At 46.9% G+C, this 22,205-nt stretch overlaps 2 protein-coding genes and 2 non-coding genes across 7 annotated transcripts in view; all 4 read right to left on the bottom strand.

Annotated features, from left to right (window-relative positions):
* The window catches only part of MOBP (myelin associated oligodendrocyte basic protein), a 40,923-nt gene extending 31,366 nt beyond the window's left edge, over positions 1-9,557 (bottom strand). For 2 of the 3 annotated variants that reach the window (XR_005064211.1, XM_037030602.1), the window contains exons 1-2: positions 9,480-9,557; positions 2,025-2,104 (exon numbers count right to left, since the gene is read on the bottom strand). The gene's annotated coding sequence lies outside the window, so the exon portion shown is untranslated. The remainder of the gene's footprint in view (positions 1-2,024; positions 2,105-9,479) is intronic. The other variant, XR_005064213.1, reaches the window with a different exon arrangement.
* A 6,260-nt stretch (positions 9,558-15,817) lies between these two features.
* On the bottom strand, positions 15,818-21,135 carry RPSA (ribosomal protein SA). Of its 2 annotated transcripts, none has more exons than XM_037030536.1 (7): positions 21,055-21,135; positions 20,088-20,252; positions 19,133-19,251; positions 17,433-17,678; positions 16,555-16,683; positions 16,270-16,435; positions 15,818-15,985 (listed from the first exon to the last, which is right to left on the bottom strand). In XM_037030536.1, the coding sequence occupies exons 2-7, from the start codon at positions 20,218-20,220 to the stop codon at positions 15,888-15,890; spliced, it is 891 nt and encodes a 296-aa protein (XP_036886431.1). In that variant the 5' UTR covers positions 20,221-20,252; positions 21,055-21,135; the 3' UTR covers positions 15,818-15,887. The 2 variants fall into 2 exon arrangements, with proteins under 2 accessions (XP_036886431.1, XP_036886432.1); XM_037030537.1 differs by lacking the exon at positions 21,055-21,135 and adding an exon at positions 20,800-20,907.
* LOC118976247 (small nucleolar RNA SNORA62/SNORA6 family) lies at positions 17,219-17,371 on the bottom strand. Its single transcript, XR_005064224.1, has one exon. It is a non-coding gene; the product is annotated as a small nucleolar RNA SNORA62/SNORA6 family (small nucleolar RNA).
* LOC118976248 (small nucleolar RNA SNORA62/SNORA6 family) lies at positions 19,315-19,465 on the bottom strand. Its single transcript, XR_005064225.1, has one exon. It is a non-coding gene; the product is annotated as a small nucleolar RNA SNORA62/SNORA6 family (small nucleolar RNA).
* Positions 21,136-22,205: the final 1,070 nt, after the last annotated feature.

Below are 22,205 nucleotides of genomic sequence, written 5' to 3'. Positions count from 1 at the left end.
GACCAGGCCAGGGACCAGCTATAATAAGCACTGGATTGTTGCCCACTGCTATTCATGAATTTCATGTCCAAGGCCACCCTCTGAGCCACCCAATGGGAGTTACACTTGTAGACTTCCTTGGTTGGACAAAATGCCCCTTATCTTTGTTCCATTTTGTAATTTACATGCCTCCATCTTGATATTTACCATATTATATTGAAATGATTCCTCTATTCAAATAACAAGAGGAGGAGTGGAGGGTGACTCCAAGGTACATGGTTGGAGCACCCGGGTGGGTCGGGGAAGGAGCTACTGCAGGAGAAGGCTCAGGGCATGAAGCACCATCATGAGTTCAGTTTTAGACGCACTTGTGTAGAGGGGTCAGAGGGGCAGTGAGATGGAGTTGTCGGGTGGAAAGTTCAGAGCAGAAGTCCAGGCAGGACACAGAATTTGAAAGTTGTTGGAGTATAGCCGGCAATTGAAGCCACGGGGATGGATGGAATCGCCTGGGTGGCAGAATGTAGGGTGAGAAGAGGGTATGACTGTGCCCTGGGGCACGCCCACACTTACAGGTTAGGTGGAGGAGCAGTGACAGCCAATGGGTGAGTTGAGGTGGGGAGGGAAACTGGAGCATATGAAACACAGGAGCCAAAGGGAAGGAGTGTTTCAAAAGAGGGCGTGCTCAGCTTTGCAGAGTGATTCTGAGAAGTCACATGACAGGAGGATATAAAGAGTATATTAGATTAAATGACATGGAAATAATTGGTGACTTTAACAAGTGCTTCCAAGGAATGTTGAAAACAGAGATTAAGATTGGAGAGTTGTGGAGGATATAGGGGCTGAGGATCAGGAGAAGCTACAGTCAGCACAGGCCCAAAGTTTGAGAATGAAGGGGAGGGGGTCATGGCAACGGGAGAAGCCAGCGCTTTCCAGAGTTGCCATTGTTATTGAGGGTGGCAGAGAGGTGATTGGTTGGTTTCTCAATTTGTTTTTTTGTCATAATTAGAGCATGCATAACAGCTTATGGGAAAGGTCTAATAGACAGGAAATTATTGAAATAAAATCAGAAAGTGGAAACAATTAGTATTCTTGAAGAAAACTGAAAAGTTGGAATGTAGAGCGCATGGTGAAGGGTTGGCCTTCATAGGAAGAGGGAAACCAGTTGGCTGAATGAAGTTTCCACGTAATAGCTTTCGCTTTTCCAGTGAAGGGACAGATGGGGGTGTCAGTTGAGAATGAGAGTTGAAGTTAGGAGAATAGAATGCTTTAGAAGAGACTTTGCGGAAGTTTGCCGACCAAGCTGCCGAGGACTTTGGACAGCTTCGTTGAGATCCCTGGCCACGAATGTGTAGAGGGACTGATCTCTCCCACTGTGCTTTTCTCCGATTGTACTCCGCAGCCTGGGCGCAGACACGGGGAAGACAGACCGGTTCATCCAGGGTTGGCATTCGCCAGAGAATTTGCAAGAAAGTAACTGAATTGATTCCTAGAATCTATCCACAATGGGAAGAAAATAGAAGGTACAAACCGGTACAGATAAATGGGTAGGTGAATGGATTCATAACAAATGGGGAGGTGAAGGGACAACTCAACTGGAAGGACCTGGTGGAAGAACAGTTGTAGGGGGTGGTTAACGAAGCCAGTGGGAAGAAAGGAAGGTTGTGAATGAGATCCTATGTGTTTGCACTATTTGAATCAGAAATGAGGTAGTTCCCAGCAATGGCGAATTCCGAGGAGTGACAATTCCTCGGTGTGACAATGGATTAATAAGGCAGCGTATAGTAGTGGTGGGTTTAACAAAGGTGGCCTAGGCCCTAACGTCTCTGACGTACAGACCTGATTTCTTTTCTTAAAATTTTCTACTTTTAAAATCCAGAATATTATGAAACACCTGGACTAGCTTTTAAAAAGTGTTCATCTCTTATCGAAAGCTTGATTGCTCAAACTTTTTCTGATTCCACACTCGACTTGAGCTTTCTGAACCAGTAATCATTACACAATAACCTAGACACAGATCCGAAAGAGCGTGAGCAGTTCATTCATACCTGTGTTTTCATCCGTGCACATCTGGTGATGAGGTCCCTGTGTGGCACTTGCCTTGGTATCATTTGCTTCTTTTCTTTTCCTGAAAGTGAAGCAGCAGAATGCGTTCTGGTTAACGATTTGGTGACTTAGGCTGGAGTTCATTCCAGTGTGTCATCCACAGGGCTTCGCTCTCACAAGTCCCAGGAAGGATCATGAAGATCCATCCAGTGCTCAGTGCCTTGGGGAGCAAGGGAAGATATACAGTAATCACAAAAGCGCATCTTTATCATGATAGAGGAAAAATGCTTCGTGCCCAGTTAATTCACTGGCATTAAATAAAAGTCTTCAGTCATCTCTCCAAGGAAATCTGAGCTCTGCAAACCTGATTTTTGCTTCTAACACTAATAAATGAAGTGTTTGAAAGAAATGAAATCTCAGAGTAGGGCTCTAAAAGCGCATAACTTCGCAATCAAGCAAAGCATCTGAAGAAAGGAGTTGAAGGACTTCTTCTCCCCTGGAGCTCGGAGGACAAATGTGTTTGTAGCATTATGAACTTGATGGAGGATACAATGTGATAAAGCATTTGCTATTTCAAAATACCAGTCCTGATTTCCCACGCAATATGGGAATGTATGTGACTTTTGACAGCTGTTTGTCCCATTCTTTTTTAATTTATATCAAATCTTACAAGTGTTGTTTGAACAAAAGGGTCTTATAAAATTGTGAAGGTTTTAGCCACAGAAAAATTACGTCCACGTGAAACCTGTAACTGTGGTTGTCTTAGACGATCCCTTGTTTTTGTAGAAATAATGATGCAGTTGACATTCTCTGTAAATAAGTTCGTAAATCTCCATAAAGTTCCTCTGAGCACATACCTCTTCTCCTACCTGCTTGACAGAATAATTGAAAGTCTATAATTTTGCAAACACTTTTACTTAAATAAAAAATTAATCAATCATAGGGCAGTAGCAAGTATTGAATTTGTGCTCTCTTTGGAAACAACTACAAAAGCTGAACAAATATACAAAGTAATTGTTTGCAGGCATTGGATGGCAAAGACTTCCAGACTATGACCCTAGAGGGAAAGAAAGTAGAAAAGGTGAATCCCACTTTTATCCTGGTTTTCTCCCTGAAGGTATTTCTCAAACTGCTATACAGGAGAAAGAGTTCAAGCAGAGAGAGAAAGGAACAGAGAGCAGACTTGGCGTTGCTAAGACTGCGGGTATTTGGAAAGAGGTGGTGGGAAGAGTAACGTAGGGAACTACTGAGAAGATGCAATTTCAGGGTGAGACTATGGGAAGCCCAAGGGGGGGGAATAGTTGCTAAGAGGCTGATAACTGAGAAGAGATACCAGAGCTCACACATTACTGGGGAAACATTGTGAGACCTTAGAGAGCATCCCAAGCTTTCGGCTGAGACCAAAAAGACTCTTGCCCTGTGGTAGGGGCCATGCCTAGGAGTGAGGGTGAAATGGAATAGGTCTGCTTCAAGAAGACCTAAAACCAAGTCTTAACAGCAACTGATCATGGCCCAGAACCGCTACAATGGGTGATCTATGACACCCGGCACCCAGTAACAATTCCCGGACAAGAACGGGAAAGGGAGACTGAAACCCAGAGAAGAAGGGTCAACAGAAGCAGTCGTACAGACGGCCATTCGTGATACGTTAAAGAAAGTGGAGGGAAGGTGAACAGAATGGGTGACAAGAGGACGCATTTTAAAAATAATTTTTAAAGTTCTTAAAAACCAAACCAAAACATCACATGGGAAATGAGAGGCAACCCAGGGTGGGACTCGGACCATAACAAATGAGTCTGACTGAGCACAAGGTAATCACATGACCACACTGAAGGGATGGGAAAGAGAGGAGGGGACCTAAATGACTTCAGAAAATCACATTTTAAGTGGATAACATAAATCTAAATTGCTGGTAAATTTGTTTCTCTCAGGAGTATAGATTAGTAGCTCTAAATCTACTTCATATGTAAACTAGGGTTGAGCAAATAAGTAAATACAGAGTAGATCATGAGAATCAGGTTTCTTTCTGTCCGAGAATGAAGTCACAAATAAGGAAAAGAGGAGAGCTAGAGTGAGGCTTGGAGTGCACTGGGTTGGAGATACAGAGAAAAATACAGATTTCCCAGCTGTGTCCACATAGAGGGCTTAGAGATGGCACACCCCACTGGCAAAGAATATACCTAGTACCCAGTTGTTTCTGAATACCCTTGTCGAATAAGAGGAACCAGGGCTCTTTGAAGAAGTGGTTGACTTCAGGCTAAGGCAGAGAAAATGAAGCTGATCTTGGAGCAAACTGTAATGCAAACAGAAAGTGAGAGAGAGCTCATAATGGGCGAGTACGTGTCCAAAGTACAGTGGAGCCAAAGATGGAGGCATAGGTGGAAACACTGTGCCCCCTCCCACAACTAAATTTAAAGACAACAAAGTTTTAGAAACAAAAACAAAGCCAAAACAATGAAAACTGAACTGTACGGAAGTCCGACAATAACGAACCACTCAGCCAGACCGGTAAGAGGGGCGGAGACAGCGGCAGAGCAGGGTCGGGCTGGAAAGACCATTCCCTCCGACCGACCCAGGAGCAGAGGTGGAGGCCGTTGGTGGATCCCAGGAGTCGGGTGGCGACGGGCGGACTCAGTGAGAGTGCAGGGCGGCTAGCTGACTGCGGTCACATATTTGCGTGCAGATAAACCAAGCAAAGGAGCAAACAGTGAGACAGACCACTCAGGCTAAGGCCCCAGTGGGAATTAGAGCCTGAAAGCACCAACTAGAAAGACTTTCTCGGGGTTGAGGGGCCGGGAGAGGCTCTCAGGCTCACAGAGAGTTCTTTGGAGAGACCCACAGGGTCCTGGAGAGTACACAGGCCCACACACCCGGGAACTGGCACCAGAGGGGCCCAATTTGCTTGTGAGAAGCTGCAGAGGGGACAGAAATCTGAGAGAGAGCGGAACGGAGCAAAGCGCCATTTTTTCCCTCTCTGACCCCGCCCCCACGTACAGCATCACAATCCAGCGACTGGATCGCCCGGCCCGAACGAACACCTAAGGCTCCGCCCCTCATACATAACAGGTGCAAACAGACCAAAACATTATGGCTCAAGAACAGCTCAAAGTCCTAGAGCCTATAATTCTAGGTGACCAAGAAATAGCCAGCCTTTCAGATGCACAGTTCAAAATACTGGTGATCAGGATGCTCACAGAATTGGTTGATTTTAGCCACAAATTAGAGGAACATATGAAGGCTAAACTAATAGAAATGAAGGGAAATGCACAGGAAACCAATAGTGATGGAAAGGAAATTGGGACTCAAATCAAGGGAGTGGACCAGAAGGAAGAAAGAAACAATCAAACAGAACAGAAGGAAGAAACAAGAATTCAAAAAAATGAGGAGAGGCTTAGGAACCTCCAGGACATCTTTAAATGTTCCAACATCTGAATTATAGGGGTACCAGAAGGGGAAGAGGAACAGCCACGAGTGGAAAACTTATTTGAGCAAATAATAAAGGAGAACTTCCCCAGTCTGGCAAAGGAAATAGACTTCCAGGAAATCCAGGAAGCTCAGAGAGCCCCAAAGAAGTTGGACCCAAGAAGGAACACACCAAGGCACATCATAATTACATTAGCCAAGATTAAAATGAAGGAGAGAATCCTAGAAGCAGCAAGAGATAAGAGGACAGTCACCTACAAAGGAGTGCTCATCAGACTGTCAGTGGATTTCTCCAAAGAGACCTTACAGGCAAGAAGGGGCTGGAAAGAAATATTCCAAGTCATGAAATCCAAAGACCTACAGCCAAGATTGCTCTATCCAGCAAAGCTTTCATTTAGAATGGAAGGGCAGATAAACTGCTTCTCAGATAAGGTCAAATTCAAGGAGTTCATCATCACCAAGCCCTTATTATATGAAATGTTAATGGGACTTATCTAAGAAAAAGAAGATAAAAAATATGAACAGTGAAAGGAAAGCAAACTCACAGTTATTAACAACCACACCTAAAACAAAAGCAAACTAAGAGGACAGCTAGATCGGGAGCGGAAACATAGAAATGGAGATCATATGGAGGGTTAGCAACAGGGGAGTGGGAGGAGGAGAAGAGGGGAGAAGGTGCAAAGAATAAGTAGCATAGATGGTAGGTAGAAAATGGACAGGGGGGAGGGCAGGAATACTAGGGAAATACAGAATCTAAAGAACTTGTGACACATGGACATGAATGAAAAGGGGGGAATGGTGGAGGAGGGGTGTGCAGGGTGGAGGGGAGTGAAGGGGGGGAATGGGACAACTGTAATGGCATAATCAATAAAATATATTTAAAAAAACAAAGTACAGTGGAGCCAAACTGAAAGAGCTCCCAGTAGGCAAAACCAGTGGGGCAAGAAATTAAATGACGACGGTATTGGACTATAAACAGAAGAATAAAACAACTGCCATTGGACACAAACTGGTATAAATAAATAACTGAATAAAGGAATGGGGAGAGAGAAATCCTCCTCCTCGAAGAATAATGCCACTTTAAAAAAAACAGCAGCAATGGCAGACGTAGAAAGTCATTGTCGGAAAAAGCTGCAGTGATCATTTCTGCAAACAACTTTCACCGGTGGGTGCGAACCTTAGCATGGGAAAGTTTCACAAGAAACCAGGTATTTGCATAGTCTCAAAATACTCCACCCCCATATATATTTATTCATTAAAGGGAAAAAACAGCAATTTCATAATGGAATTGACATCTGGCAAATACCACCTTAACCAAGGTCTCAGCATTTACATTAATCATAACCTCCCTGTGGCAGACAAAATGCGCCCCCCAAGCCATTTCCAAATCCTAATTGTCAAAACCGGTGAATATGTACAGGGCAAAAGGAACTTTTTGCAGATGTAATTCAGGTTGTAGACCTTAAAATATGGAGATAATCCTGGATTACTTGGGCGGGCCCAATCTAATCATATGAGCCCTTAAAAGCTAAGAACTTTCTCCAGCTGGAATCAGAGAAGCGAGACAAAGACCTGGGAGCAGGACTAGAGCTCCACCCACCGCTGCTGCCAGGGACCTGAATCCCACAGCTGCCAGAATGAATCCTGAAACAACACCCTGAACAAGCCTGGATGTAGCGTCTCCTCCAGAGCCTCCAGATGAGAGCCAAGCCGGCCCACGCCTTGATTTGGGCCTTGTGAGATGCTAAGCAGAGAGCCAAGCCTCCTGGACTTGGTGTAGAATTGTGGGAGAACAAACAGATACAGTTTTGAGACACTAAGTTTGTGGTAATTTGTTACGCATCAGTGTAAAACTAATACACCCACTGCGCTGGATCGCTGGAGATCCATTCCTCTATTCTGGTCATCAGTTTGTGGACTCCCATTAGAAATGGATACACATCCCATGAACCTGTCTGAATGAGATGTCCTGACTCGTAAACGCTGTTGTTCCAGAGTCGAAATGCTGCTTTCCTTCCCCTGTGCCCATTCATTCCATATGTGGACACTGACTATCGGTTAACTGTATTTTCTGTACTCTCGATGCCCTGGCATCTGGGGCCTAGACGATCCTGGAGAGGCTGCCCCCCCCAAAGCTAATTCCTACAGACAGAAAATGACACCCTTTTGAGTGTGCCTTTTGTATGCAAACCAACCAATCCAGAGCCTGAACTCACCAACTACCTTCTCTATCAAGCTCCCATAGATTGTGCCAATATCCCTCCATTCTAATCACCCAAGGTCAGGACAGACCTTCCACCCCAGAGCCCACTGAACTTGTTTAAGCTCGCCCATCCTAAACCCGCCTCCCTTGCTGCTTCTGTCTGGCTCCTGTGTCCCTGCACGGGTATGGCAGTGTGTTGCCCATGCTTTCCTAGGTCCTTCCGGCTCCCAGCTGACTCTGACTACACTGCTTCCCCATCTGGCCCTGCATGGTCTGGCTTACCCTCTCCTCCTGGGAACTTTGAGTAACAAACTATCTTTGCAATGGCAGTCACCTGATCGATGGCCTCACCACGCTTAGATAAAAACAAACTACAAGGTACAGTTTAAAACATATTTGTCCCTAAACCACCAGGCACAGCTAACAAACACCAGGTTTTTACCTAGTGCATTAGAACAGAAGCACCAGAATCCAGAGAGGCCTTCACAACCCAGCCAAGAGGTGCCTCCCAGAGTCTCCACGACGGAAACTAAGCCGACTTGCGGGTTGTGGAAAGCGGTCCAACTCTGTCCACGGGACTCTCCTGGCCCTCCAACATGGCCGTTCCCTGACCCCCGGTTCTTTTGACTGAGCGAGAGAAGGGGGCTCTTATTTTCACCCTGCAAGGGCTCGTCATAGGAACACAGAATCCTTCAAGTAGGGAACACTATCTCCAGGTGATGCAAAATGCACCTGAAAAATGCACCTGATCACTGCTAATGGAGATGCACGATCCTGGGCTGACTTCTGAGATAACTGGTGAAATCTAGTTGTCTGTAGATTACACAATACTATTTTCTTTATGTTAATTTTCTGATTGTGATCATGTCTGTCATTTAAGTTCAAATGGCTCAGAAGAAAATAATATGCATATGTGTACACAGAGAGAGAACAGATAGATAATAAAGCAAATGTAGGAACACGTCAGAATTTGAGTAACCTGGCTACATCTGGAATTTGTGACTGCTTACAATTTTTCTGTAACTGTAACGTAATTCTGCAGTCCACTCACCGAGGCATGCTCCTGCTCTGCAGAATGAACGTGAACTTGCACAGCTGCACATTGGGCAGTGGTCTGCTTTCTGCCTCCCTGATTTGCTGACAAAGCATTAAAAAGTCGTTTCCCCATTTTCTTCCTATTACTTCAGCCACATTCATGACTTTGTTCCCCTGAGACACTATCTTTTCTTTCCTTTCTCAGCCACAAAACTGGAAACAAACCAACCGACAACCAAAAGCCTCTGATTTCTGAGCATCTGTTCAAGAAAAAGCATGACCGTCTTTCCATTTATGGTTTCGAGGGAGCAAAAAATCTAAAAATCTGTCAGGGCTGGGGCTGTGTTTCCCCATTAATATTCCACACACACAAACCCAGCCGTGTGAAGGGAGGTGCTGTTTCTAGGTAAGAAAAAAATGCATTTCAAATGATGATAAATAATAAAAGAAGAGAGAGAGAGAGAGAAAAGAAACCAACAGTGCCGTCGATGTAGTGCTGCAGGAACAGGGGGCTTTAGACTGGAATCTAGTTTAGGGTTCAGAGCCCTTTCCCGGGCTCAGACGATTTCCAAACGTTTGCCAGACCATTCCAGGAGGGCCCTGCGCCTTCATCAGAGTAACAGTTGGTGTTCTTGGTTCTTGTTTTCTCCATCCTTTTAGGTGCCCCCAACCTTGGCTGCTACGACAGCAGGTTTCCCCTGGGACATAATAAAATGGCCCACACACGAGTGTGCACTTGCCGCTTGGAGACGAATTGCAACGTGAAGCAAGATGAAAACCGATGGGACCCCCTTACCGTGGAGCAGCAGCTGTGTGACCCTGGTTCTGCGTTGGTGCCAGGTCCCTGGGGAGTTTGAAGCTACTTGGTGCCTGCGGAATATATATAGAGAGGCTATATATCCCAGGTTTTCATTACACAAGGTGTTTTTGATGGGTCCTCAGCCAAGATTCACTTAAAAACAAAAGCTACACAAAGATGACAAAAAGGCCACACAAAGTTTAAACAAAGGGCTAAAGAAAGACCAAACAAAAGCCAAAGAAAGTTTAAACAAAGAGTGAAACAAAGACAAAAACAAAGGCCAAACAAAGACCAAGACAAAGGGCAAAAGAAAATCTAAACAAAAGCTAAGTTACAACCACATTACACACACACACACATACAGGCCATGGCTACATGAAAACCCGCGTTCTCACGTATTCCAGTCTCCCATCTCCCACACCCCACTTGCCGGAGTTCTGCTCTGTACAACGTGCGCCTGCGTCTGGGTGCGCATCATACACAGGGGTGCGTGCTCATTATACCCATGTATAAGGCACATCCTTATTTTTCCCTCAAAAATGTAGGCCAAAAAAAGTGCATTATACACAGCAAAATACGGTAATGAACGCCCCAGGCAAACCCCCTCCCCCAGGCCCTTTCCCCAGGCCCTTTCCCCCTCCCCCAGGCCCTTTCCCCCAGGCCCTTTCCCCCTCCCCCAGGCCCTTTCCCCAAACCACACACCGGTCTGCCGATGCGGCTCCCACCACAGCTACCATCCCACCTCCACCATGCCACACACAAGCCAACCCCACAAGCCGTGAACAGAGTCAGAATCACACTGGCAAATGCCTCCCTTTGGGATTGTCTTTCCTACCCTACTCGGCTAAGCATCCACCCTCCCTAACAGGCTCTCGCACGCATACGCGTACACACCTCAGACTAACAGTCACACGTGTGCCCTCCCCCGACTTAACGAGAGTACCTCAGTCTGGTTACCACTGAGATGACACCGGGACAATTCTATGACAGTTACCATGACATTCACATTCGTGAAAGCTTCTAAAAACCAACTCTTACGGCAGGTAATTTCTCTAAAGTGTGCATTGCATTTAATTAACATGATAATATTGGCTTCAGTCTTCGGCGAGACATTTTCTTATCATTTTCCTAGAATTTGGGGGTCGCACCATTGAGTCTGATAACTCTGTGCATCTGTCAAATTTCCTGGTCCTGGGACCCAGTGTTTTCTGCTAAATTTCATTGCATATGGGTAGAACTACATACTAATAATCGGAAAGATGGAAGGATATTTCTGAAACCGCGCCAACCAACAGCGGCCTTACCTCTTCCATCCGCATAGCTCCCTGCATGACATCAAAGCCAGCATTGTCATAAAGGTTCCTTTTAGGCTCTTGTCACAGTCCATGCAAAAAAAGAATCGTCCTAGAGGATTTTGAGGAGGCAACCTAAGGAAACCGAAAACATCCAACATAAATCTCACTGTGCACTAACTTCATGGCTAATGAAACAGCCTTGATATGCGTAATGAGTTCTATCTACAACCTGCGGGTCGGCGCGGGTCGGCTGGGGTCGGCTGTGGGGAGGCGCTTTGCTCATGCCGCCGCCGCACGGCTGTGCAACAGGGCGAGGGAGCAGAGCAAGGTGGCTCAGAGCACTGGCTCTGGAGGGCTCGGGCAGTCAGTCACTAAGGCAGCTAGGATGTCACACTGGTTGCCACCGTGCCTGGCACATAGCACTGCATCAATGTTAGCTATTGTGGTACCAGCCCTAAAGAAGCTTGCAAAACATTTGTAAGGACGCATTTCCTATTCAGAAAACAACTGGAGATGAAGACAGGCTTTTTTTTTTAACTTCATTTTATTTTTTAATTGAGTATATTGGGGTGACATCCGTTAATAAATTATATAGGTTTCAGGTGTACAAGTCTATAATACATCCTCTGTTTATGGTATTGTGTGCTCACCACCCCAAGTCCCCCTTCATCACCCTTCCTCCCCTCTACCCTCTTCTGCCTCCCCCACCCTCTTTCCCTCTGGTGAATTCAGGTTATTTAAAAAGTGCAAGACAGAGTGGGTAGATTATAAAGATTCATCTGCACTCAGGACTCCTCTGCTTTTCAAACCTTTCCACAACGGTCCTTAATGGCAAATTTTGTGAAGTCCCACCTTCAAGGGTGTCCAGCATTTTGGCATCTCTGGGCCACACTGGGAGAAGAAGAGTTGTCTTGGGCCACACGTTAAATACACTGTGACACGCAATCACCAAAAACATCTCATAATGTTTTAAATAAATTAATGATTTTGTGATGGGCAGACTTCACCATCCAAGTAGCTGAAAGATTCTCCCCCAACCGTTCCCTGTCTTCAGGGAAGAGCTACCCGCCTCTAGCGTGGTAGGGCAGGGAAGGTGAGGGAGTCCGAATTCCTTGCTAGTGGTATTCTGCGGTCAGGGTAGAAAAGGGACCCCCGTGAATATGTGGGCGTGTCCCTTTTCTAAGTCCTGCCCATCACCCCGGACCCCCAGTGTCTGAGTCTGGAACTTTCTTCAGAATGGACCTCCAGTGGTCAGAGCAGGGTCAGTGATCAGTGCGCTGAACCTGAGAATCTGCTCATGGTGTGTAGCTTCCCCAGGCCTCGGCCCCGTTTCACGCTCTACCTGGCACTCTACGTGCGGCACGCTAGGCGTTCGGACACAAACTTTTCACGTGCTTTTCTCAGGCATCACCTCCCCGAGGATGTAAATGGGAACTTCCTCCACGCTGCCCATCATCTTTCGGTGTCTCCTTTTCTTTGGGGGTTAAAGCTTTTTCACATATTCTCACCCTGGCCAGTGTGGTTCATTTGGTTGGAGCATTGACCCATAACCAAAAAGTTACAGGTTCGATTTCCAATCAGGGCACATATCTAGATTGTGGGTTCGATCCCCGTCCAGGTACATGCATCCCGGGCATATACAGGAGACACCCAACTGCTGTCTCTCTCTCACACTGATGTTTCTCTCCCTTCCTCTCTCTCTAATAAAAACATTGGGGGGAAAATGTGTCCTCAGGTAAGAATAAAAAAGTAAAAGAATTCTCTTCTGCGCCTGTATTTTTAATTCTTTGCCTTTTAAACATATTTTACTACTATCATTTTAGTAGTTTTTGGAAGAGTAGAAAAAATAAGCATGTATCATTCATCTACCACTTTTAACCAAAACCACAGTAATTGTTTTTATTGAAATATAATTCATATGTGTACCATAAAACTCAAAATTTTAAAGTGTAAAATGTAGAGATTTTAAAATATATGTAAGGGCTGTGGAAGCATTACCACTATCTAAGCATAACATTTTCATCCCTTTAAAAACAAACACACGCACAAATGTAAATCAATACTCATTGGCAGTGAAACATTATACTATTTCATATGCGCTCAGAGAGATTCAAGCATGACAAAGGGCCGGAGGGGGTGGTAGGGGATAGTTTTGTTACAGAGACCACTGAAAACTAGCATGAAACGAGGGTTGAAACTAGCATGAAACAGAGGAGACACCAGAGAGACAAAGCCATATCCATCATTTCTCCTAAAAGCGTGCGCATACACAAAGCCATAGCCACAATTACACAATTACTGTCTACCTAACAAACGTGTGTCAAACTAGGTGCTGTAAAAATTGGGTTTTGATTAGAAAGACTTAAAAAAATCAGGCCAAGGATTTTCAGAATCATAACAATGCTATTTTCCTATAGAAATATGAAAATGGGTTTATACATACCTATAAGACCATTTAATTATTTCAAGGCATAGAATGAATTGGTTGATCAAATATGAAACGAACTCATTGGCCTTTCATTCCTCACTTTCAGAGCCAGTCTCTCTTCTGAGACTTCAACTTGACCTTACTGGTTTTTAGCTACACGGACTCCAGCTTTGGTAAACAGAGGAATACACTAACCAAGCTGCTGGCGGCTCAGACAAAACCCCACTGGGTTCCCAGGCTCCACGCCCAACCTCTCCCCACTCTGCCTCTGTCCCTCTCATGCTTCGGTCCAGCCACAGTTGTGTTCTGGCCCTGGTGACCTGTACAGTACTATACGTTGTGTTCCTTAAGGGACTGGGTTTTATCCACTGGGTTAAATTCACTCTTTAGGTGACATGCTTCTGCCATTCAACTTTCCAGGCCCAACTCCTGGGCTTTCCTGGCTGTACTACCACCAGAAAGGGTACAGCATAGCAAGATGCAAGAATTCTAGCAGACTCAGAACAAGAATGTATTGATGTGCTGTGTTAAAGAAAACCGGAGCTGAACAGTAATTAGTGTTAAACACACGTTTTCTTCAGCAGTCATTCCAGCAGGAGGAGACTTCAGTGTCACACAGGGCTCACTTCCAAATACAACAGGGACAGTGGGGACTGATAGCCCAGGAGGTTGAGGGTGTCTGTGAATGGAAACTTACTAAGAGGAAATACCAGGGTAATGGATTTCCAGCTAAATCGTCCTGACAGGATTCTTTTTTAAATTTTTTTATTTATCTTTAGAGAAGGGAAGAAGAGAGGGAGAGAAATATCAATGTACGGTTGCCTCTCGTGCATCCCCTGCTGGGAACTGGCCTGCAACCCAGGCATGTGCCCTGACTGGGAATCAAACTGCAATCCTTTGGTTCACAGGCCCCACGCTCAACCCACTGAGCTACACCAGCCAGGGCCTGAGAGGATTCTTGCTGAAACCAGGGAGGGGAGGAGTGGGGATTAGACATTACCTGGGGAGGAGTGGGGGTGAGGAAGTCAGTCAGGTACCAAGAGTGAGGGTTCTTGCTAAAATGATGAAGCTAGACTCTTGTTAACATGGAATGATGCAAAGGCAGATTGGAGGCCTGCCTAGGTCGAGGCCCAGCTGGGCACGGGGTTCAGAAGGGCCTGACCAAAGTCGGTCAAGTAGTTTGGGTCACATGTCAGCGCTTTGCTGAGTGGGGGCCATGCCTCTGATTACTGCTCAGGCCAGAAACAAACATGCACAATGAACCAGGACCCGACAGTAACAGGAATAATCTTCAAAAGATGAGAATCGCCTTGTGTTAATCTTTACCCAGAGGTATATTTTAGAGGAAAAGGGGCCAATCAATGTGAGAAACATCAATTGGTTACCACCCATATGCACCCCAAGCGGGGAATCAAACCCACAACCTGGTAAGTGCCCTGACTAGAAATCGAACCCACTTTTTGATGGATGGGATGCTGCTGCTTCACTCAGCCACCTGGTCAGGTCAGAACTCTTTAACTCTATGCATCAGTCTGTACCACCAGGATGTATTTTCCACAGATGAACTGCCAGTTTTCTCCTGTTGCTAGGCCCCCCAAACAGCCTCCTCCACCCCAGAACATGCTAATAGATGAGCTTTGCCTCTCTTGGTTCTTACACCCAGCCTCCTCCCTTCCTTCAGCCCCCTCTCCCTGCTCTCAGCCACACTTGCTCCAGAAATCATTGGTGATCACCTGCACTATGTCGGAGCTCCACCCACTGCAGCTTTGAAGGAACGTGGCAGCTCTGTCCGAACTTGCTCCTGCATACTGCCTGCCAGTGGCCAACTTGCTATGATGCTTGGGCCTGTGGGGTCCCCTCACTCTCTGCACCACTGGAAGGGGCCGAGAATGTTGTCACAGGACATTTTGTAAATTTCCCAAGGGCAAAATGAGTGAATTGATATAAATCTTTGAAGCTCCACAAACCCGGGACCCACCCTATTTATTTCCTCCATTCTCAATCGAAGACCATGGCTTTCAACAGACCAAGAGGTACTGTGACACCAGAAGCCACCTTTTTAACACAATTAAAATGCACAGGAAATGGCGAATATTGGGATTACATAGTATTGCATGAAATTCTTATATTTGCATAACTCGCTCCCAGAATCTGTAGACAAGTTGACCAGGTGACAGGAGACAGATGTCTCTCAAAGTTAGGGAAGGCTGTGGCCCCTTCAGTGGTTCCAGGATTGAAGACTGTATCCCACCTTTGCTCAGGAAGGGTCTTCAATGACAGCTGTCACACATACATCAGCCACACAACTGTGGCATCAGCCACACATACATCACATCAGCCACACAAATAGCAGGGGCTGTCAATGAACACCAATGTACTTCAAAGTCTGAATGGGACAGAATTTACCGATACAGATGTTAATGTAAGTTCTTGGGAAAGGATTTCTCAAGTTAACACGTGGGCAGCTACTCACATCTACTTTCAGAACAGAGCACCCTCACACAAAAAGGGAGCCCACGTGAGGTGCCCACAGAGGACTTTTTCTGATGTCAGGAGACCTGAGGTAGTCTCAGACATCTTGATCTGGAAGAAAAAACTGAAATACATGAACATGACTTTTAGAAACTGTTTATTTTCCATCAACCTTATTTCCATTCTGGTAAGAGTCTGTGGAAGATCAGCTTAAGACCACTCAGTGGTGGTTCCCACCCACTCCGTGGCCTGCGCGGTGGGGGCTGCAGACCAGTCTTCAGTGGCAGGCTGAGCGCTCCAGTCAGATTCTGTTAAGGAAAATACCAAAAACACACCCATCAGCTCTGTTCCTGTGGTATATTAGTCATCTCACCACCACCAGCCATCTGATCTGCCTGCAATCTGCCAGACACAATTTCAAGGACAGCCCAAGATCAGATCAATTCAAATGCACCTGCATTCAACCCGTCAAGTGATTAGCACAACTATTAACATACAAGATGAACCTTGCAATACAGCCAAGGAGATCACTCAAGCTAGACTACAGTCGCCCCAAACCACCAGGCGGAGGCACCTGTGCCCCGACACGTACCAGGAGGGAACTGCTGAATAGGCACAGAGGGCACCTGCACGCCCTCTGACCAGTCTGTGACCTCGGGCTGAGCTGCAGTGAACTCGGGAGCTGGAGCCGTCCATTCACCCTGAAATTCCTCCTTGGTCACAGCCTTCTCAGCAGCGGCCTGCTCTTCCTTCTCAATCTGGTTTAAAAAAAATAAAAATAAAAGTTTACACGGATCAGTAAACTTACTTCCCAGAAGCACAGACCAAGGTGCCCACTTTGCGTACGTGACCATAAGCCTTTGTGGAGGAAGCTCACCTCTTCGGGATCTCTGTAGAAGTATAGATCAGGCATGACCTCCCATGGGTGCTCGCGGGAGATGGTGCCGCGCATGCGCAGAACTTCCCGGGCCAGCATCCACCACATCAGACCCACTGAGTGAGCCCCCTGCAAGAGTGCCAGGATTATTAGAAAGGGACACCAGGTCACCACCAAGCAAGTACCTCCCCATTCCACCTAACCGGCCCCCATATCACCTAGGTCCTTGGAATCAAGAGAATAGACATGCCTCGTAGTATAAAAGCATTTACAGTAAGAAGGGTTGTTCCGGACATCAGTGGTTCTCAACCTGATTGGCTGAGATTTTAGAAAGTACTACAGTGAAGCCTCCGCCCTAAGCAACAAATGAAATACCCGCTGGGATCAGTGCCCGGACACTGGTTTTTATGTTTGTTTGAAATCTCTGGGTGACTCTTATGTGCAACCAGGGTTTTGAGACCAGTGACAAACCAGACCAACTCCAACCGTATGTAACCCACCTTTTTAGGCTCTTACAGCAGGCTTCATCGAGCTGGTCTGAAAACAGAAAGGCCAAGCGACGCCTGAGAGGCCCAAGTAGAGCAAGAAAAATGGAAAAAGGCGGGACAAACACCACTTTTCAAATGTTTTCCTCTCCCCTCAAGCTCTCATACACTCCAGTCGCGCTTGTAGCAAGGACTACTATCAAACTCCACTCATGGGGCCAGGGGCCCTCGTGGGGTCAGCGAACACCTTGCCCCTCGTGTAGCACACTACCTACACCTGCGAGTCCACGGGCCACCAGCGGCCTTGACCCCAAGCTCTAACAATGTGCAGAGGCGTGCCCAACTGTTTCCCCAGCGCTCCTCCAGATCCAGTGTAGATCCAATGGCAGTTACCTTGTTGTTGCAAGGGATGGCGATGTCCACGTAGCGCAGAGGAGAGTCCGTGTTACACAGAGCGATGGTGGGCAGGTTAACGTAGGATGCCTCGGTGAGAGGCTGGTGGTCAGCCCTGGGGTCGGTAACCACCAGGAGCCTCGGCTCCCGGAAGGCCGCCTGGATCTGGTTAGTGAAGGTGCCAGGAGTGAAGCGGCCGGCGATGGGGGTGGCTCCGGTGGCGGCAGCGAACTTCAGCACCGCTCGCTGGAGGAACCAACACTGAGAGTTAGCAGTGCTCTCCGAGGGGGAGCCACAGAACCCTCCAGGGGTAGATGCGCCGACAGTTCCGTAACCACACGAAGCAGCCCATCTAGTCAGAACCCCCAAGCATCCCTTCCTCAAAAACGAAAGCATCAAATTACAGTAATTCTTCTGTCCTCCATGTTCCCTGAGACGTACTTACAAAAATACAGCCAAAGAAACACACAAAATCACACCCCCATCCCGACCTCCCTCGTGCCTTGGCTCACAGGCTTCCTTGCTCCTGGAGGGTGGAGCCACACTGCCTGACTCGTGGTACCGCGTAGGCCACGTGGTGAGCGACCTGGGCAAATTACTCACGTGCCTCCAAGTTCCTCAGAGGGTTAGAAAATTAAGTGAATCAGTACAATAGTGCATGCTAATTATAACCTGCAACACTTCCAGCATCTGTTCAAATGACCTCATAGCTACTCCGAATAAAGCAAACTGCACCCAGGTTTCTTTATCCTCCCCCACCCTTTTCTTCCCAAATGCAGGCTGGCTCTTTCCATCGTATCCCAAGCATCTAGTAACACTGCCCAGACCAATCTAGAAGCTTAGTACATTTTTGCTGAGGGAAGCACAAGTGGTCACCGAGTTTGTTCCACAGCAGTGTCCTGCCTCTACCATGCGCCAAACTGGAAGGGTCCAGCCGCCAGCCAGCCTCTGGAGAATAACCAACACCCCGCCCACCCAACACACCAGAAGCTAACGGGACCTAGTTTTAACGTCAATCTGAACGATGAAATACAAAAGGATTCTCCCGTGTGAATTTAAAAGCTCTGTTCAAATCCAAGTCCAAAAAAAAACCAAAAAAAAAAAACCCCTAAAATTAAAAATCTAAGTAAAGTTCATGGGGTTTTTTTGTTTTTAAATTAGAAACAGGGTGAATGAAATCCTTGTTGGAGCTCTTCATACATCAATTATGAAACCCATGAGTTTTCTCAAAGAAAGAGTACAAAGAAGTGTTGAAATAGAGACAAGGTTTTTGTAATCTCATCAGCCATTTTTAAAAAAGCCATTTTTCACTGAGGTCGGAAAACACTCTCACTCTTGCTAATGGGACTTGGATGAGACTAGCACCGCACTCGTAGAAAACCTTCCTGAAAACCTTCACGGCTAAGGTCAAGTTTTTTGACCCAGTACTTCATTTATATGTTAACGCACCTGATTACAGTAACAGGTGATGAGCCATTTTAGTAGGGCATTTCTTGACATTTAGTGGCCCAAGCATACATGTGACACGAAAACAAAGCTCAACAGACCGTCAGATGCCAAGTGGTGCGCACACTGTAAATGTCAAGTATCGGCAACTCACCATTTCCATTGAGAGGTTATTTCTATACCTTTCTACACATCCCAGAATGCCCACACACTTTATTTTTTGTAATAAAAGCCAAGCATCTTGCTCCACAGACCTGGCCGGTGTTCCTGGACGAAATGACGCTGACATCAGCAGGGTTTTCAATGGCAACAATGGCGCGAGCTGCCAGCAGGAGCTTCTCCCAGGTTCTCTTCAGATTTATGATGTAAATGCCTAGCAACAGAAAAGGCTTTAGTGCCTGACCTAGCTCTGCAAGCGCACATTCTTCTAACAGCCGAATGTGGCAGAGAGCACTATCCAACTCCAGTCACAGAGGCAGGCTCTACTGGTGCTAGCGAACACCCTGCGGTTAATGTAGCACACTTCCGACACTCAGAAGCTCACTGGCCAAGACTGGCCTCCACTCTGAGCTTTAATAGTGTGCAGACTGCACTCAGCAAGCCAAGTGCACCTTCTCCTTCCCCTGTGGTAACCCTCCTGCAAGCTGTTGCCCACTTCCTAGCCTCACCACTCTCTGCCTTGATACCAAATTCACCCCAAAACCCCTGTACAGCACTCTACTCTGAGGCTCCATCTGTCAAGTGGCTCTCTCTCTGCCCACCACCGTACTCTTGTGGCAACCCCTCTTCCCTCATTCATTCCCATCTCTTGGTCTACTTTCCTTAGAATGCAGCTGAACGAACCTGTATCAGTCCCTGTGAATGTAAGGCACTACAGGGGGGAAGTTACTGGGAACTCAATTCACAAGCTTCCTCATCATCTTCCTCTCTTGCATCTCCTTAGTGACCCACTCGAGTCCCATAACATAGCTAATGCCACTCTTCCCATGGAGCCCAGAAGCCTTTCCTTCCAAACAAAACTAGAACACTTTCAGTGTTAAAGCCTGTTTCCAATCAAGGGACCTGGTGTCACTGATTACTTAGTAGAGAGCCCTCCAAAGCACATACAGAGATTACTTCACCCAGCACTACCCATCGTAATGAGGGTCACAATTTGTCCTGAAAGCTGAAATTGGAAGGAAAAAAAAAAAAGCTACAGCCATGACTGACCATCACTTTTCCTTTTGTAGATGTACTGTTCCATCTGAAAGTCAAGGTTGGTACCACCTAAGTGGGTTCCTGCAGCGAGGAATTTGAGGACATCCTCCTCCTTCATCTGCAGGACATCAAGGCCTCCGGACATCGTGAAAGTTTCCCTTTAAGTTACGTGGGAACCTGAAAAACAATAGTTAACAATCTAGTCCTTTCCATGCCAGCGGGGTAGGGGAACAGATGCATGCCCTGCTAGGTTGCACTTACAGTTTAGTGGGATGAGACATAATTGCAGACTACCTTGCACACGACTGCAGCAAATCTTGCTGAGAAGGTGTGGAGATGGGCAAACCAGGTATTAAACTAAATGAAAACAGTGAATTGAGTCTTAACACTTCTTAAGGTACCCGGGAGTTTAAGTTGGAGTTATAGATGAGCAAAGAAAACTACCAGCTGTGAGACCAGCCACGTTGCAGGACATAAGTTGAGCAAACGTAGAGGAGATGGGCGCAGGTTTATATTCTAAGAGACTGTAGGTGGGCACGTCGGATTTTAGTCTCCCTGTATTCCCAACTGGTTTTCTTCAAGACCCTGCCAAGAACTTTAACACCAATGGGAAAAATCCACGAGCAGTGGCGCCTGGGCCCCCGGGTTCACTGAGCCAGTGTCGGGGTCCCAAGCAACCGCAGCGCGGTGCATTCGCCCCCTCCCTTCTGGACCCGGTGCTCACCAGCAGTTTGGGCCTGAGCTCCGCAGCTCCTGGCCTGAGCTCCAGCGCAACCTCCCACCGCTCGTGGGGCATTGTGGGAACCTGCAGGCCCGGACTAGCCACGTGGAGGCCGCGGGGTCGCGGAGGGGCGCACCGATCCCAGCCAGACCCGCCCTATCTGCAGGCCTTCATCCCCGGTTCTCGCACCCCTAGTCCGAGCAGGAGGGTAGTTCAAGCGGCCCTGCGGGACGCTGGGGAACGTCACATGGGACTCACCGAGAACAATGCCGTACGGGCCCTTCCCTTGGTAGCACGGAAAAAGACAGGGCAGCGGAAATGACGTTTTTATATACCCCGTCGTCAGCCAATGACAACAAAAGCCGGGCGGAAAAGGGGCGGAGCCCGAGGGAGCGTTGCTGAGCGGGCTTTCTCCCGGGAGGCGGGCTGACGTCGCTGGCGCGGGCTCCAGGAGCGCGGCTTGCAGGGGCGCCCGGGTTTTCGCTGGGCGGTGTGCGACTCTGGGGCTGGCGGGCTCTCGGACCTCCTACCGTAATCGGGTGCTGGACGCGAGCCTGAAGCCAGCCAATCAGATTCCAGCTCTCTCCCCGCCTTTTGTACTGACCTGCGAAATTGCGCGGGTCCCTCACCCAAGCTTTTGGACCCTGTAACTCTAAGTGTTTAATGTACAAAAGCTGCGGAAACTGTTTCCGTTTTGGGGAGGACGGTTTAGCAGAACGTAATTCAGATTCTAAAAGTTCACTAGTGGGAAGTTTTCCTTAAGGATAAAAAGGGCAAGACTGCACAGATGCGTGTGAAGTGTGTGTGTGTGTGTGTGTGTGTGTGCTTAAAAAATAGACACATCCATCCTGACTGGTTTGGCTCAGCAGGTTGGGATGGTCCTGGAAAGGTCGCAGATTGGTTTCCCAGGCCAACGTTGCAACCAATCATGCTTCCATCTTTCTCCCTCCCCTCCCCTCTCTAAAAATAAATAAAATCTTTTTTTTATTGCAGTATCATCCATCTATAGGTTAGTTAATAAAAATATATTCCATCGACATTATACAACCATTAAAATTCTATGGTATAAAGGAGAATTAGGATGAGGGCGATTATTTTTAAAATTTTAAACTATACATTAAAAGGTGTTTTTAAATAGCCAAATTATTAATAATTATGCAGTAGGTTTCAAACCCGGCTGCACTTAGATCATTCGCAGAGATCGGAAACATGCCCAGCTCCAAACTGAGAAAATCTGATTTTTAAAAATAGCTGGCCCGGTAGCTCAGTTGCCTAGGGCATCACCCCTGTACGCCAAGGTTTGCAGCTCCATCCTGGTCAGGGCACACACGAGAAGCAGCCAATGAATGGATGGAACACGCATCAATGTTTTTCTCTCTCTAAAAGCAGTAAGTTTTTTAAAAGTAGCT

Source organism: Sturnira hondurensis, unplaced genomic scaffold (genome assembly GCF_014824575.4).
Source record: "Sturnira hondurensis isolate 20B ecotype Veracruz unplaced genomic scaffold, ASM1482457v3 Scaffold0020787, whole genome shotgun sequence".
NCBI classification, from domain to species: Eukaryota; Metazoa; Chordata; class Mammalia; order Chiroptera; family Phyllostomidae; genus Sturnira; species Sturnira hondurensis.
The sequence above is the reverse complement of the archived record's forward strand: the minus strand, read 5'-3'. Positions and strand labels throughout refer to the sequence as shown.

What these genes read in the sequence shown, in the direction of transcription:
- RPSA (XM_037030536.1), bottom strand. Translation starts at nt 20,220, where the DNA reads ATGTCCGGAGGCCTTGATGTCCTGCAGATGAAGGAGGAGGATGTCCTC. An exon ending in CCATCCCTTGCAACAACAAG is followed by an intron (nt 16,684 to 17,432) that starts GTAACTGCCATT and finishes GCACTCTTGCAG; the next exon opens with GGGGCTCACTCAGTGGGTCT. An exon ending in TCTACAGAGATCCCGAAGAG is followed by an intron (nt 16,436 to 16,554) that starts GTGAGCTTCCTC and finishes TTTTTAAACCAG; the next exon opens with ATTGAGAAGGAAGAGCAGGC.